Source organism: Saccoglossus kowalevskii, chromosome 1, assembly GCF_978046115.1.
Source record: "Saccoglossus kowalevskii chromosome 1, keSacKowa6.1, whole genome shotgun sequence".
NCBI lineage: Eukaryota > Metazoa > Hemichordata > Enteropneusta > Harrimaniidae > Saccoglossus > Saccoglossus kowalevskii.
The window spans coordinates 12,381,147-12,398,417 of NC_140641.1; the positions used below are offsets into that span (position 1 = coordinate 12,381,147).

General features: G+C 36.0%; 1 protein-coding gene across 1 annotated transcript in view; it reads left to right on the forward strand.

Annotated features, from left to right (window-relative positions):
- LOC100366320 (sodium/hydrogen exchanger 6-like) overlaps positions 1–17,271 on the forward strand; it is a 42,000-nt gene that overhangs the window by 8,960 nt on the left and 15,769 nt on the right. Inside the window, exons 3-7 of the mRNA XM_078012606.2 lie at positions 7,676–7,753; positions 11,314–11,390; positions 11,694–11,791; positions 15,064–15,169; positions 15,916–16,042. Coding sequence (XP_077868732.1) covers positions 7,676–7,753; positions 11,314–11,390; positions 11,694–11,791; positions 15,064–15,169; positions 15,916–16,042 — 486 coding nt within the window. The remainder of the gene's footprint in view (positions 1–7,675; positions 7,754–11,313; positions 11,391–11,693; positions 11,792–15,063; positions 15,170–15,915; positions 16,043–17,271) is intronic.

The window sequence follows — 17,271 nt, forward strand, 5'->3', positions numbered from 1 at the left end:
TAATTGGTGATGGGAATTTCCAAGCCAGTTTATAAAATCGTGAACAAATTTTTGTGAATAACACTGACCCTGAAATACACCTATCATTGTCGCTGATGGAATATTCTATATTGCAATTTCTTTCATTTTTAATTTGTGTAGCAACACATTAGATAGATTTATTTATATAGATTTATTTATTTCAATGCTGAGAAGTTATGTTTCAAACTATAATTTCTTATCTATATTGGAAAATGTTTCTGCAGTTTATTATTTTCAATCAACAATATTTAACTATCCTGCAACATAATTCCTTGAGCTGTATGTCACTAAGCAGTATGATAAGAATTCGTGATGCAAAGCCGAAGTAAGAAACTAGCGGGCAATATCAGAGCATGAGTCTTATTTAGGAACTCCTACCAAAGCAACTGCACAAATTAACAGTCCTAACAATGGTATTCCCAGATTAAGACCAGTTGTTAATGACATAAAAAACATTAATTCCCAACTCCGATGAAATGACCAGTTACTGCGAAAGCTACTCACTACAAAAACGACTCATCGCGAAAGTCTCTCATCATGAAGCTACTAGTTGGCTAATAATATACTATTGTGTGTCATTGTTGGACATGAGAAAAATGTTGGTGTATAATATTATTCTATGCTAACTGCAACATTCTATTATTTATAATATAATATTTCATAAATAAGCTATAGGTAGCTGAAAAATTTCCTGAGATTTTCACTGTATTGAACCATCTCAGATGAATTTTAAAAAAAGTAGACAGTTTAGATAATTTTTAGCTTATAGTGTATCATGTAATTATGTACCCATATTAGGATTTACCCAGTCTGTGTTCTCTGTTCCATCTATTATCCACTCCTCTCATCCATATTAGGATTTACCCAGTCTGTGTTCTCTGTTTCATCTATTATCCACTCCTCTCACCCATATTAGGATTTACCCAGTCTGTGTTCTCTGTTCCATCTATTATCCACTCCTCTCACCCATATTAGGATTTACCCAGTCTGTGTTCTCTGTTCCATCTGTAATCCACTCCTCTCATCCATATTAGGATTTACCCAGTCTGTGTTCTCTGTTTCATCTATTATCCACTCCTCTCACCCATATTAGGATTTACCCAGTCTTTGTTCTCTGTTCCATCTATTATCCACTCCTCTCACCCATATTAGGATTTACCCAGTCTGTGTTCTCTGTTCCATCTGTAATCCACTCCTCTCACCCATATTAGGATTTACCCAGTCTGTGTTCTCTGTTCCATCTATTATCCACTCCTCTCACCCATATTAGGATTTACCCAGTCTGTGTTCTCTGTTCCATCTATCATCCACTCCTCTCACCCATATTAGGATTTACCCAGTCTGTGTTCTCTGTTCCATCTATCATCCACTCCTCTCACCCATATTAGGATTTACCCAGTCTATGTTCTCTGTTCCATCTATTATCCACTCCTCTCACCCATATTAGGATTTACCCAGTCTATGTTCTCTGTTCCATCTATTATCCACTCCTCTCACCCATATTAGGATTTACCCAGTCTGTGTTCTCTGTTCCATCTATTATCCACTCCTCTCACCCATATTAGGATTTACCCAGTCTATGTTCTCTGTTCCATCTATTATCCACTCCTCTCACCCATATTAGGATGTACCCAGTCTATGTTCTCTGTTCCATCTATTATCCACTCCTCTCACCCATATTAGGATTTACCCAGTCTGTGTTCTCTGTTCCATCTATTATCCACTCCTCTCATCCATATTAGGATTTACCCAGTCTGTGTTCTCTGTTCCATCTATTATCCACTCCTCTCATCCATATTAGGATTTACCCAGTCTGTGTTCTCTGTTTCATTTATTATCCACTCCTCTCACCCATATTAGGATTTACCCAGTCTATGTTCTCTGTTCCATCTATTATCCACTCCTCTCACCCATATTAGGATTTACCCAGTCTGTGTTCTCTGTTCCATCTATTATCCACTCCTCTCACCCATATTAGGATTTACCCAGTCTGTGTTCTCTGTTCCATCTATTATCAACTCCTCTCACCCATATTAGGATTTACCCAGTCTATGTTCTCTGTTCCATCTATTATCCACTCCTCTCATCCATATTAGGATTTACCCAGTCTGTGTTCTCTGTTCCATCTATTATCCACTCCTCTCACCCATATTAGGATTTACCCAGTCTATGTTCTCTGTTCCATCTATTATCCACTCCTCTCATCCATATTAGGATTTACCCAGTCTGTGTTCTCTGTTCCATCTATTATCCACTCCTCTCACCCATATTAGGATTTACCCAGTCTGTGTTCTCTGTTCCATCTATTATCCTCTCCTCTCATCCATATTAGGATTTACCCAGTCTGTGTTCTCTGTTCCATCTATTATCCACTCCTCTCACCCATATTAGGATTTACCCAGTCTATGTTCTCTGTTCCATCTATTATCCACTCCTCTCACCCATATTAGGATTTACCCAGTCTATGTTCTCTGTTCCATCTATTATCCACTCCTCTCATCCATATTAGGATTTACCCAGTCTGTGTTCTCTGTTCCATCTATTATCCACTCCTCTCACCCATATTAGGATTTACCCAGTCTATGTTCTCTGTTCCATCTATTATCCACTCCTCTCACCCATATTAGGATTTACCCAGTCTATGTTCTCTGTTCCATCTATTATCCACTCCTCTCACCCATATTAGGATTTACCCAGTCTATGTTCTCTGTTCCATCTATTATCCACTCCTCTCACCCATATTAGGATTTACCCAGTCTATGTTCTCTGTTCCATCTATTATCCACTCCTCTCATCCATATTAGGATTTACCCAGTCTGTGTTCTCTGTTCCATCTATTATCCACTCCTCTCACCCATATTAGGATTTACCCAGTCTGTGTTCTCTGATCCATCTATCATCCACTCCTCTCACCCATATTAGGATTTACCCAGTCTATGTTCTCTGTTCCATCTATTATCCACTCCTCTCACCCATATTAGGATTTACCCAGTCTATGTTCTCTGTTCCATCTATTATCCACTCCTCTCACCCATATTAGGATTTACCCAGTCTATGTTCTCTGTTCCATCTATTATCCACTCCTCTCACCCATATTAGGATTTACCCAGTCTATGTTCTCTGTTCCATCTATTATCCACTCCTCTCACCCATATTAGGATTTACCCAGTCTATGTTCTCTGTTCCATCTATTATCCACTCCTCTCACCCATATTAGGATTTACCCAGTCTATGTTCTCTGTTCCATCTATTATCCACTCCTCTCACCCATATTAGGATTTACCCAGTCTATGTTCTCTGTTCCATCTATTATCCACTCCTCTCATCCATATTAGGATTTACCCAGTCTGTGTTCTCTGTTCCATCTATTATCCACTCCTCTCACCCATATTAGGATTTACCCAGTCTGTGTTCTCTGATCCATCTATCATCCACTCCTCTCACCCATATTAGGATTTACCCAGTCTATGTTCTCTGTTCCATCTATTATCCACTCCTCTCACCCATATTAGGATTTACCCAGTCTATGTTCTCTGTTCCATCTATTATCCACTCCTCTCATCCATATTAGGATTTACCCAGTCTATGTTCTCTGTTCCATCTATTATCCACTCCTCTCACCCATATTAGGATTTACCCAGTCTATGTTCTCTGTTCCATCTATTATCCACTCCTCTCACCCATATTAGGATTTACCCAGTCTGTGTTCTCTGTTCCATCTATCATCCACTCCTCTCACCCATATTAGGATTTACCCAGTCTGTGTTCTCTGTTCCATCTATTATCCACTCCTCTCATCCATATTAGGATTTACCCAGTCTGTGTTCTCTGTTCCATCTATTATCCACTCCTCTCATCCATATTAGGATTTACCCAGTCTGTGTTCTCTGTTTCATTTATTATCCACTCCTCTCACCCATATTAGGATTTACCCAGTCTATGTTCTCTGTTCCATCTATTATCCACTCCTCTCACCCATATTAGGATTTACCCAGTCTGTGTTCTCTGTTCCATCTATTATCCACTCCTCTCACCCATATTAGGATTTACCCAGTCTGTGTTCTCTGTTCCATCTATTATCAACTCCTCTCACCCATATTAGGATTTACCCAGTCTATGTTCTCTGTTCCATCTATTATCCACTCCTCTCATCCATATTAGGATTTACCCAGTCTGTGTTCTCTGTTCCATCTATTATCCACTCCTCTCACCCATATTAGGATTTACCCAGTCTATGTTCTCTGTTCCATCTATTATCCACTCCTCTCATCCATATTAGGATTTACCCAGTCTGTGTTCTCTGTTCCATCTATTATCCACTCCTCTCACCCATATTAGGATTTACCCAGTCTGTGTTCTCTGTTCCATCTATTATCCTCTCCTCTCATCCATATTAGGATTTACCCAGTCTGTGTTCTCTGTTCCATCTATTATCCACTCCTCTCACCCATATTAGGATTTACCCAGTCTATGTTCTCTGTTCCATCTATTATCCACTCCTCTCACCCATATTAGGATTTACCCAGTCTATGTTCTCTGTTCCATCTATTATCCACTCCTCTCATCCATATTAGGATTTACCCAGTCTGTGTTCTCTGTTCCATCTATTATCCACTCCTCTCACCCATATTAGGATTTACCCAGTCTATGTTCTCTGTTCCATCTATTATCCACTCCTCTCACCCATATTAGGATTTACCCAGTCTATGTTCTCTGTTCCATCTATTATCCACTCCTCTCACCCATATTAGGATTTACCCAGTCTATGTTCTCTGTTCCATCTATTATCCACTCCTCTCACCCATATTAGGATTTACCCAGTCTATGTTCTCTGTTCCATCTATTATCCACTCCTCTCATCCATATTAGGATTTACCCAGTCTATGTTCTCTGTTCCATCTATTATCCACTCCTCTCACCCATATTAGGATTTACCCAGTCTATGTTCTCTGTTCCATCTATTATCCACTCCTCTCACCCATATTAGGATTTACCCAGTCTATGTTCTCTGTTCCATCTATTATCCACTCCTCTCACCCATATTAGGATTTACCCAGTCTATGTTCTCTGTTCCATCTATTATCCACTCCTCTCATCCATATTAGGATTTACCCAGTCTGTGTTCTCTGTTCCATCTATTATCCACTCCTCTCACCCATATTAGGATTTACCCAGTCTGTGTTCTCTGATCCATCTATCATCCACTCCTCTCACCCATATTAGGATTTACCCAGTCTATGTTCTCTGTTCCATCTATTATCCACTCCTCTCACCCATATTAGGATTTACCCAGTCTATGTTCTCTGTTCCATCTATTATCCACTCCTCTCATCCATATTAGGATTTACCCAGTCTATGTTCTCTGTTCCATCTATTATCCACTCCTCTCACCCATATTAGGATTTACCCAGTCTATGTTCTCTGTTCCATCTATTATCCACTCCTCTCACCCATATTAGGATTTACCCAGTCTATGTTCTCTGTTCCATCTATCATCCACTTCTCTCACCCATATTAGGATTTACCCAGTCTGTGTTCTCTGTTCCATCTATCATCAACTCCTCTCACCCATATTAGGATTTACCCAGTCTATGTTCTCTGTTCCATCTATTATCCACTCCTCTCACCCATATTAGGATTTACCCAGTCTATGTTCTCTGTTCCATCTATTATCCACTCCTCTCATCCATATTAGGATTTACCCTGTCTGTGTTCTCTGTTTCATCTATTATCCACTCCTCTCACCCATATTAGGATTTACCCAGTTAATGTTTCTTTATTTCATTCTGCTATCCCCTTTGATACTGTGTCAGAGTGATAGAATTATTATGGAGTTAGAAGACAAGGTAGAGAATGTTGCATAAATCTTCAGCAGGCACTGAACCAAACTGATCAGGAAAACTCCTCTCTCCATTTCAATCTTAGGAATGTTGTCATGACTGCCTTAAACTGTCAGAATTGTACCAGTATTAAATAAAGTTCTATTCCTGCAATCAAAATATAAATTCACTGTATTCAAATGTAAAACACCAATCACCATTTTTATATTCCACACATTTATTTCACCCAAAATCTGACTTTGAATCCCTAAATCCCAATGAAAAATAGTTATGATAGGACTGTTGGTTTGTTGGGAATGAAAGTACCAAATTCAAAATAAACATCGCTGACAATGTTCCTAGGACTATTGCAATGTTGCAAGGCATATTGATAGGTAGATAGTGGTTTGTCAATTTGTCTGTGCCTGCTGTAAAATTCATCTGAAATTCTGATTGTTGATTTTCACTGTAATGGTTAATCAGTCCTGGAGCTACTGTCATCTCAATTTTAATTATATAGTGATTTTCCAACACCAATCTTAACCTGAAAACAAAAGATGGAAATAGTACAAACTACATGGATGTAAATACAAAGATAAAACAGGATAGTACATACACTGCCCATCATTTTGTTTTCAAACCTAACAAGGATACCCGACTAGTGGCCTTTTCAATTTGTATCTCAGGTGCACACAGTACATAGGACCCCAGAATTAGGGTTAAAATATAGGAAATTACAGTTGTGTATTCTATTTCACATTATAAGCTCTTACATGTATGATGAAAAATTAATGATGTACAATTGTTATAGTTTCTCAACAATAGCATAAATTTTTAATATATATCAAAGGTAAATTACTATTTCGATATAATAATAATAAGTGACTAAATTCTATACATTGTTCCTACATTATGTAGTTTAATATATTGATTTTTGTTTTTGTGAGTTGTCGGGGAAAGAAAGCTCAATATCATTTTGATTTTTGAAAACCATGCATGTATTACCTGGTAGTTTCGTTGTAACATAATTTCCTGATCTGACATGGGAAAGCTGACAATTCTGAATCAATGTACATGTAGACATGGTCTGCTGTTTAATAAATTACATACATAGGTAGAAAGATTAAAGTTATGGATTGAATTATCCAGTACAGTGATTATCTTCATATCAGGTTATCCAACATGTTCAGCTGCTTACTATTTTACTCCAATGAATTTATTATTATTGTAAATCTAACCTAAAATGCTTGCAACTTTTCTCAGTATCAATGATATAATTTACTTGTTTTTCCGGCTGATTTATTGCTGACTTTTCACTTTACACATTCTTTTTACACATTTCCTACTTCAAACAACAGTTCCTATTTTATACTTGGTTACATTATTTTATTTTGCACTTTGAATATACTTCAATGCATGATTCTAAAAAGGTCTTACATCCTGGTACTTTTGGAGGTACAAATTTCTCAAAAGAGAGAGAGAGAGAGAGGTCTGTGACATGCTCGTAACTCTCAAATTGATTTTCAATTTTCCTTCTTTTTCCAAACCTGAAACTTTCTTGCACATTGAGTGCACTCCTATGCTCATTATTATTCAAAAAGTGAAAATGAAACGAAATTTCGTGGCTTGACAGTACAATTTGGGGCATTTCGGAAGAATTGGACAGTCAAACCCATTCCCCAAAAAGGTTACGGTTGGGGTTTAGTCAGAGCATGGGCTCAAAGTTGGTTAAGTATAGTATGACAGTCATAGCAAGGTTCATATAATCTTTTTCATTGAAACGTTTAAAATAAAATCTGTAACTTTCTATGTATTTAATGATTTATCTTTTGCAGGCCACCTTTGACCCTGAAGTGTTTTTTAATATTTTGTTGCCGCCCATTATCTTTCATGCGGGATACTGCATAAAAAGGGTGAGTGATAACAAATTGCATTCACTGTTGCCCATGGTTTCATTTATATGACTTGGATAAAGTGAAATTATCCTTTATGTCGACAGTTATCAGATCTGTATTAAAGTCGCACATTCGTCAGAACTGCACTTGTGTATTGAGAAAGAATGTTCACCTATTGGTAGTGGCTAGTATTTTAGAAATCTACTAATAAAAGCAAGTAAGCGATTGTCAAAATTATGCGGTAATGCTTGGTCATAGTGTATACATTTTTAGCTCCGCTGTCGACTTTGTCGAGCGGAGCTTATCATATGAGTGATTGTCCGTCGTCGTCGTCGTCGTCCGTCGTCGTTCGTGTCAATGTTTTACTTTTTCGACTTCTTCTTGAAAACTACAAGCCTAAATGCTTTGATACTTGGTGTATATGTACCTTGGGTAGACCTCTCTTAGGTTTGTTCATTTCATGTTGATATCTTTAATTCTCTAATTTTGGTGAATATTTTTGTCATTTTTGGTAAAAACTGATATTTTCGACTTCTTGTTAAAAACCGCAAGTGCAATTGCTTTGATATTACATCTATAGGGTACTGCATGTGAACCTCTCTCAGATTTGTTAATTTTGTAATGATATGTTTAATTCTTTAATTTTGGTGAATATTTTTGTCATTTTTGGTAAAAACTGATATTTTCGACTTCTTGTTAAAAACCGCAAGTCCAATTGCTTTGATACTACATATATAGATACTACATGTGGACCTCTCTCAGATTTGTTCATTTCGTGATGATATCTTCAATTCTCTAATTTTGGTAAATATTTTTGTCATTTTTGGTAAAAACTGATATTTTCGACTTCTTGTTAAAAACCGCAAGTGCAATTGCTTTGATATTACATATATAGGTACTACATGTGGACCTCTCTCAGATTTGTTCATTTTGTAATGATATCTTTAATTTTCTAATTTTGGTGAATATTTTTGTCATTTTTTGGTGAAAAGTGCTATTTTCGACTTCTTGTTAAAAACCGCAAGTCCAATTGCTTTGATACTACATATATAGGTACTACATGTGGACCTCTCTCAGATTTGTTTATTTCGTGATGATATCTTCAATTCTCTAATTTTGGTGAATATTTTTGTCATTTTTGGTAAAAAGTGATATTTTTGACTTCTTGTTAAAAACCGCAAGTCCGATTGCTTTGATATTACATATATAGGTACTACATGTGGACCTCTCTCAGATTTGTTCATTTTGTGATGATATCTTCAATTCTCTAATTTTGGTAAATATTTTTGTCATTTTTGGTAAAAAGTGATATTTTCGACTTCTTGTTGAAAACTGTAAGTCCGATTGCTTTGATATTACATATATAGGTACTACATGTGGACCTCTCTCAGATTTGTTCATTTTGTGATGATATCTTCAATTCTCTAATTAATTTATTTTGGTGAATATTTTTGTAATTTTTGGTAAAAAGTGATATTTTCGACTTCTTGTTAAAAACTGTAAGTCCGATTGCTTTGATACTATTCATATTGTTCATTTTCTAATGATGTCTTCAGTTCTTTAATTGAAATGTGCATTGCTAACAGCGGAGCTATCTCAGCCGATAGGCTGCTTGTTGTAATAATGCACTATAGTTACGACTTCAAGCAATGTTTGTTTGGCGCTGCATATATCGTCTAGTGTGTGAACTTAAAGGTAAGACCAAGCAGAGAACAGTATGTGCATCTCTGACGACAATGTCCCTTTAAGACTGCTCAATATAGTTTCCCGTAACATGGTAGTTTTGAAGTGGACATGCAGGCATTTTCTCTTGAGAACACATTCTATTGCCCACGTGTTAGCATAGGGCAAACTACTTAAACTGTCATACTTTTTTATTTTTTCGAAATGTAATTTGAGAAACATTTTTTCATTACCTTGAGTTTTATTTATTTTTCAATTGAACATGTCATGTTTTATTTTTTCTTATAATGTCGTGTATTGACTTTGATATTCACTTGCAATAATATTACGATTATCCAAAAAGTTTTTAAATCAATCCTACTACAAATGTAAAATTTAAGTCTAGGTCCTTCACTGAAAGAAAAAAAATAAGAAAATAACACTGCCAAAGACTACTCTTGCCTATTTTGTAAGGAGGAAGATGAAACCCTGGGGCACTTTCATTTGATGGCAATATTTTGCATGCAGTATAGTGAGTTACTGAGATGAAAGGTATCAGCAATCACCACATCAGTTAAATAATTCATAGTGAGTGCCAATGAATCCAGACAAAATCTCTTAAACAAATAATAACCTGAAACACTGTTTTGGTTTCCTTTTTTAGCTCCACTGATGACTTTGTTGATGATATTGTTATTTCTCTAATTTTGGTGAAAATTTTTGGCATTTTAGGTAAAATGTGATATTTTCGACTGCTTGTTGAAAACAGCAAGTCCAAATATTACACATATAGGTACTACATGTGGATCTCTCTCAGATTTGTTCATTTCATGATCATATCTTCAATTCTCAAATTTAGATGAATATTTTTGTAATTTATTTTTAAAAAGTGATATTTTCGACTTCTTGTTGAAAAGCACAAGTCTGATTGCTTTGATATTATATATATATATATATATATATAGGTACTACAGTTAGACCTCCCTCAGATTTGTTCATTTTGTGATGATATCTTCAATTCTCTAATTTAAAAGTACATCACTAACAGTGGAGCTATCTCAGACGAACCTAATTTTGTCGATGTCATGCTACATTCGATCTGAATTTTTTTCACCTCCTATTTATTTAAATATTTTAAAGGGTTGGAACAAATAAATATAACAAATTAATTGATACCAAAATGAAACTTCGTATTTGCTCTATTAGTAGCACACATGCCTTACCAAAATACCATTCACTGCAAGATACTGAGTTACGAATGAAATCAAAAGTAATAAAAACAGGCTAAACAATGGTCATAGCATTGTAGTGACATCAAAACATTGCGTGTACCGGTAGTTTGACAAATGTAATACTATTATTTGGGTGTTTCCAAATTTACTAATGTGCTATATACTGTAAAAGGGTTAATTATTCACTGGGTTTTAATTTTGCTTATTTCGCAGATTGGAAAATGCGCTAAATTGAAACCCAGTGAATATGTGAAATTTAGCATAGAACCCATTATCTAAATGATACAACCGTGAATTTAAAACCAACTGAATATGCCTGAAATGGTAAATCAGCGAAATTTAAACCCAGTGAAAATTAGTCATTTTTTGATGAAGTAAAGATGCGTCAACGCCATATTCCTTCCTGAAACAATGTGAATTTCAACATTGACTGTAAAAAAAGAGAATTTCAAGTTCAAAATCAAATCATCTGACTTTTGCAGCAGATGTTCAAATCATGTCTTTCACTCATCATGCATGATCTGGCAGTGGTCATGAAGTCGTATTTTTACATAAAATGAAATTTTTGGGTTTATAATAGAGAAAACTGCATTCTCAGTAATCTTCAATATTACATTTTAATACAATTATAAAAACTGAAATTAAATAATATTCATAAATCCTTGATTTTTTTTTTTTCATCAGAAACATTTTTTTCGAAACCTCGGAGCAATTCTCATGTTTGCTTTTATCGGTACCACAATATCTTGCATAGTTGTTGGGTAAGTATGGATGTATAATTGTGTTTCTATGAAGTCTGCATCTTATCCAAGTCTATAATACTCTAATGCAGTATGTTTATTTTGTTATTTTGCTGTTGTTAATAAATGTGTAAATTTTTTTTTTCAAAATTCACTACAAATCTCAAGGTGAATTTAGAAATTTAAAAGCTGCGTAAATGATGTATATGGGAAATGTTTTCCACTTAGTGTTTTCAGTTCTCAATTATCACTCTTAATACTGACACTCAAAAACTCTAGAAATGTATTCCCTAATTCAGTCGTATTATAATTTCAATATTATAGATTCATTGTATATGGCTTTGTACAATTAATGCCATGGAGTACTTTTAGTCTTAAAGATTGTTTATACTTTGGAGCTCTTATCTCAGCTACTGATCCAGGTAGGTTGCTTACTATTATCTGGGTGGTGAGGTTCTTGTCTAGCCTTTTCACCGCCACACTTTTTCACTCAAATTTGTCTGCAGTTTTTTCTGAAGCCTAATTTTGAAGCCAACAGACAAAATTTGAGTCAAATTTCAGTTTTTACTCTAAAAAAATCCTGCTATTTTTGTCGCAATCTTCTGAAGGAAAGTGCAGAATATAAACAGGACTATTTTGTGAATTTGTGATGAAAAGATAGCTTTATTCTATCAGCTTGGTTGACGGGTGGAGCCAAAAAAAAAATTTTTTTTTAACAACAATTAGATGATACACAAAGTTTTTACATCTTTAATAAACACCAAGACTTTGGTTAGTTTAAGAAAGAAAAACATTTAATATTTTAGCCACAAGTTCAGCAAATATGACAATATAAATAATACAAAACTGATGCCCTGAATGCAACATAAAAAAAAAGATAAAATGATAACCCTGTAAACTGATTTCTATTTGCAAGAAATACAAATATTTGAAGGGGGGATTATGTATGAATTAGGTCATTACATTTAGTTTGGTGACAAACGAGTTCAAATAATCTATAAAAATGCAACCTCTTAGAAATGTTGATGCACTATTATTTGTGATGAAAAGAGGGAACTGGTGGTGAAAAGGTTATTTAAGAATGTGGGATAATTTTTCTGTCTGACACAACTCGCCTGTCTTGAAATTGTTCTATCTTGTCAATTTTTTAGAAGTGGACACTAGCATTGTCTTAGTTATTATTAGTTACTGTTCGAACGAGTTCGAAAACAGGGACTATAAATTTGGGTTTGTTTTGTCTGTACGTACGTCCAGAGCTATATCTCGGACAACAATTGACAGATTTCATTCAAACTTTACATGAAGACAGTACATAATGTCTTACATATGCGCGTTACTTTATGATCGGAGCAAAAATGGCAGAATGGCTGCCATTTTGGATGTAAAATTTGCTATTTCTGATGCCTAAACGTGTCCGCAGCAGTTTCTCGGAGATAAGTGGGCCGATTTGAATCAAACTTGGTATGATGATCATACATATTTTACCCCAGACCATTCGTCCCGGTGTTATCGCTATCGCCACACGAGACTCCAGCTTGTCTCCTATACAATTTTCCTTCCGCCCACTTAATTTTAATATTCATATGACCTTTGCACTGACATCGATAGCCAATCGCATTCGACCGCGGACGTCACTCTAAATAAACAACTGAATAAATTAATATACCATATTTGGAAGATAGCGGGTAAATTCAACGTTGTTGGTGTGTTCCTTCGGGTTCCGAAGTCGCACGAAACGAGTTCATGTTCCGTTATCTTTCGCAAGTAAAACAGGTCGATATGTATTAAACATGGCATTTGTTTTCTTGTTTTAACCCCCTTATTACGCAAGCTTCCGTCGAAGTGGTGTTTTTTTCGACGATTTGTGGCATGTTGCAAAACGAACGAAACATTGCGGCATTCTTAGCGGTGGATAAGGGATCGACTATGTCGTCACATTTATGTCTCGTTTGAAAGAGAATAAACAACCGCTCAGAAAAATATGTTGCTAATATTTAAGTGCGGTGCCTTGAAATCGCCTGCCCGACGTCCAAATTTCAAAAGAATGTTCGATTTGCAATGACGACCGTTCATATGTACTAGGCGACGTTACTAATTACTACTAAGGTCGGTGTTTGCATTAAGAATTATAGAACAAAAGATCAGCAAAGCGGTGCTTTTGTCGGCGATTTTGTCAAAGGGAATATTGATAAAATGTTGCAAAACAGAATCGCGAGTTGGGTGAAAAATTGCGCCGGCGGCATTCTCAGCGATGGCGACACCCGAGAAACACCGTGTCACGGTGCATTCGTGCATCAGTACACCGAAGAAATACATACATATTGTTGCGGACGACTATTGTAGACTGTGTTCGTGTAGTCTTCGAGTTTGTGGACAGTTAAAGTCGTGTGTGAATTTATTCAAGCCAGGAAAAGCAGGAGGGATAACTTATGGAAATCGTCTTTCCAATTTGATCCAGTGCGACGTTGTGAAAGGAGCGACTCTGTCGTCTCATCTATGTCTAGTTTGTAAGAGAAAGATTGATAGCGCAGAAAAATCCGCCAATAATGTAAAACAGTGGCGTGAAATTGTCAGTCATTCTAATATCTCCCAACCTGTGAACGAAAGGGTTAAGCGTGCTGCCTTGAAATCGCCTGCCCGACCACGTTCAAGTTCAAAACGACGTTCCATAACATCGATGTGTTTTAAGACACTGTCCACTGCTGACGCGACAATTTCCTTAGAAATCATTTTGATTTGATTTATGGATGGCGAGCACCGACACTCCGATCCGATGAACTAATCAAAACTAAAATGGCGCGTGTCACGTGACTTTGTTTACTAAAGATAGCGTGGGCGTTTGATTGACACTCAACTCATTAGTATTCCACCAATCACAGCTACATCTACTTTCTGGATGTGCGCAGTCAAATTGTATAGGAGACAAGCTGGAGTCTCGTGTGGCGATAGCGATAACACCGGGACGAATGGTCTGGGGTATACATATTTGGTTATAGGTGCACGTCATACTTTTTCCGTGATTCAAACAAATATGGCCGACTGGTGGCCATTTTGTTTTTCATGGTACCCATGCTACTTTCTCTTGAGTGCCATTAACGTTTCTGTTTAAATTTTTAAAAAGATAGTATACCAAGAGATACAGCTATACCATCATTATTTTTGTGATTCGATTCAATATGGTTGGCCAATGCCCAATTTTCATGTAAAAGTGCTAAATTGTAATTTTTACACGTCCGGAGCTGTTTCTCAGAGATGACTACGCCAATTTGGATCAAAGTTGGTATGATGGTCATACATATTGGGTTATAGTTGCATGTCATATTTTTTCTGTGATTCAAACTAATATGGCTGACTAGTGGCCATTTTGTTTTTCATGATACCCATGCCCTCTTTTCCATGAATGCAATGGACATTTCTGTTTAAATTTTGTACAAAGACAGTATACCAATAGATACATCAACATGAACATTATTTTTGTAATTTGATTTAATATGACTGCCCAATGTCCAATTCTCATGTAAAAGCACTAAATCATAATTTTCTACAAATCTATCTCCTATTAATGGTTTAAATCTAATCTTAATGACTTCATCAGCATCAAACTGATATGTCAGATCACAAAATTTTGGACAGGGACTGTCATTAACAATGACTTGTTAACTTCTAACCTGTTTTTTTTTCCCATTGTTTTCAGTTTCAGTATTGGCAATATTTTTCGATTTACATGTAGATGTAGATATGTATGCCTTAGTGTTTGGAGAAAGTGTTATGAATGATGCTGTAGCTATCGTCTTAGCAGCGTAAGTAACCTTTAACTGATATATAAAGAATGATTTCAAACGAGAGGAAGTCGAAATGGTACCCCCCGAAATCAAGTTGACTCTGCTTTGTTGACTGCTAACCACTACATACCTGTGTAATCATGGAGCCACGAATAGAGCTCATGATTTTTTAATGACTCTGTTATAATACATGAATATAACTTTTGTGACTATATTAGTACACAAACAAGTGCTAAAGCCATGCATGAAAAAACAGAGATAAGAAAACAATCAGACAGGTCTGAAAATCTCTGGAAACCTGCATCTGCCACATGCAAAAATGCTGGGGAGGAGGGTGGCAGGCTATACCCACTGTTCTGTGAGACAATAGCAAGGTGCTATCTGAGGCGTAGTAAATGTGTACATTGACATAGACTTGTATATAACTATTTTAGTTGGTTTATATACACTTGATAGTCTTAATAGTATAGCCTCTTGATAGTCATTGTTTTTGTTTATTGTAATTTCAAGACTGAAGACTGGGCTAGATTAGTTGTTTGACAACTATGTTTCAGTCTTTTCACATTTATTCTCAATATTTTTTATTATTTTTATCATATGTATGAGTAAATTATTATTATATACCGTTATACAACGTAGGAAATGTCATGATGGAGTATGTGTGCCCCTCTCCATGCACATTTCTTGCTGCTAAGCTCACACACAGTATAAGATAGAATTAAATTTTTAAATTTGTAAAAAATGTTGTTTATATTTTTTCACAGAACTATTGATAACTACCGAGCATCAGAATTTGACGTTGAAGCTCTGTTCACTGCTGTTGGAAGTTTTCTTGGTATATTTTTTGGTTCATTTCTTATTGGTGGACTGATGGGTTGTATAAATGCTCTCATATCCTTTATATATCTCAGATAATCTACTTTATGACTTTATAATGTTTTTTTATGCAATCGAATCGGATTCCAGAATCTAATATCTTCAATACGGAACTGATCACTAACATTGTCAGTTACTGGGTCCAGCACCTGCTAGTGGGCAGCATAGTAATAAGTTCATAAAGGCTGAACTTGGCTGACTTGGACTGTGACTACTGTAAAATACTTTATTACTATTTTGATGAGTTGAATAAACCGCTGGGCTCTCTCTGGAATTTGCTAGGTAATAGTAAATTTACTAATCAAGAAAAAAAAGTATTAGTAAACTTTGTCTGGAAACTGCGGAGCATTTTCCCGCGACCGAGCACAACGGGGAAGAGAGAAGGAGAGGGAGGTGTCCCCTCTGTCGTCCGCCGAAAACAAGAACAGCATGCTGAAAATGGTGCTTGCTGGTGCAACCTGAGCTCTAATTTTGTGTGTAATTTCATGACATCAAATTAGGCAGTCTGCTCCACAAAATGTACCATTTATGATGGTACAACAAAACATCACAACAAAATATAAAATGTAGACACCAGAACCTTTATTTGAATAACTCAGTATTAATTAAACATATTCATGATAAGCTCACATTGTTAACAGTGGGGAAAATAGTCATCATTCAAAAGTTCACTAAGTTCACTGCCAAGAACATAAGTCTGTGAATAAATTTTCACGGGAAATTTCTCAGAAAAAAACTCTATGCCAATCAATATTATTATGAAGTAATCTCCCGTGCTCATCGTGCAAACCTGCATGTTGACGTTTATGACGACACAAAATGACTATTTATTTTCATCGAAATTTCTGAATTAAAGTGAAAAAGTAACTAAAGTAACTTTCGGTCTTGTAACTCGATCTCAATGCTAAGAATGCCCGGTAAGAATGTTACACAAATTATAATATTTTTCGATCGATTCGCTAACATTGTCTCACCTTCCATTAGCTGTGGAATCATAGCCCTATGTTGCCGACCGCATTATTTACGTGACAGAGACTGGCCGGCCCATGTTCGACATACAACAACAAAAATAAAAACAAGACGTCCGAATGAAATTGGTAGGGCAAAATTAGATTGTATGTCGCACCAAAGAGCTACGGAACCGCAGCTAACCTTCCATTATTTCTGAAATTGTGCTGCAGTACGATCAACTTTCAGTTTCTTGGTGCTGTCAGGGTTAGGACACCCATTTGTTTCTGGTTCTG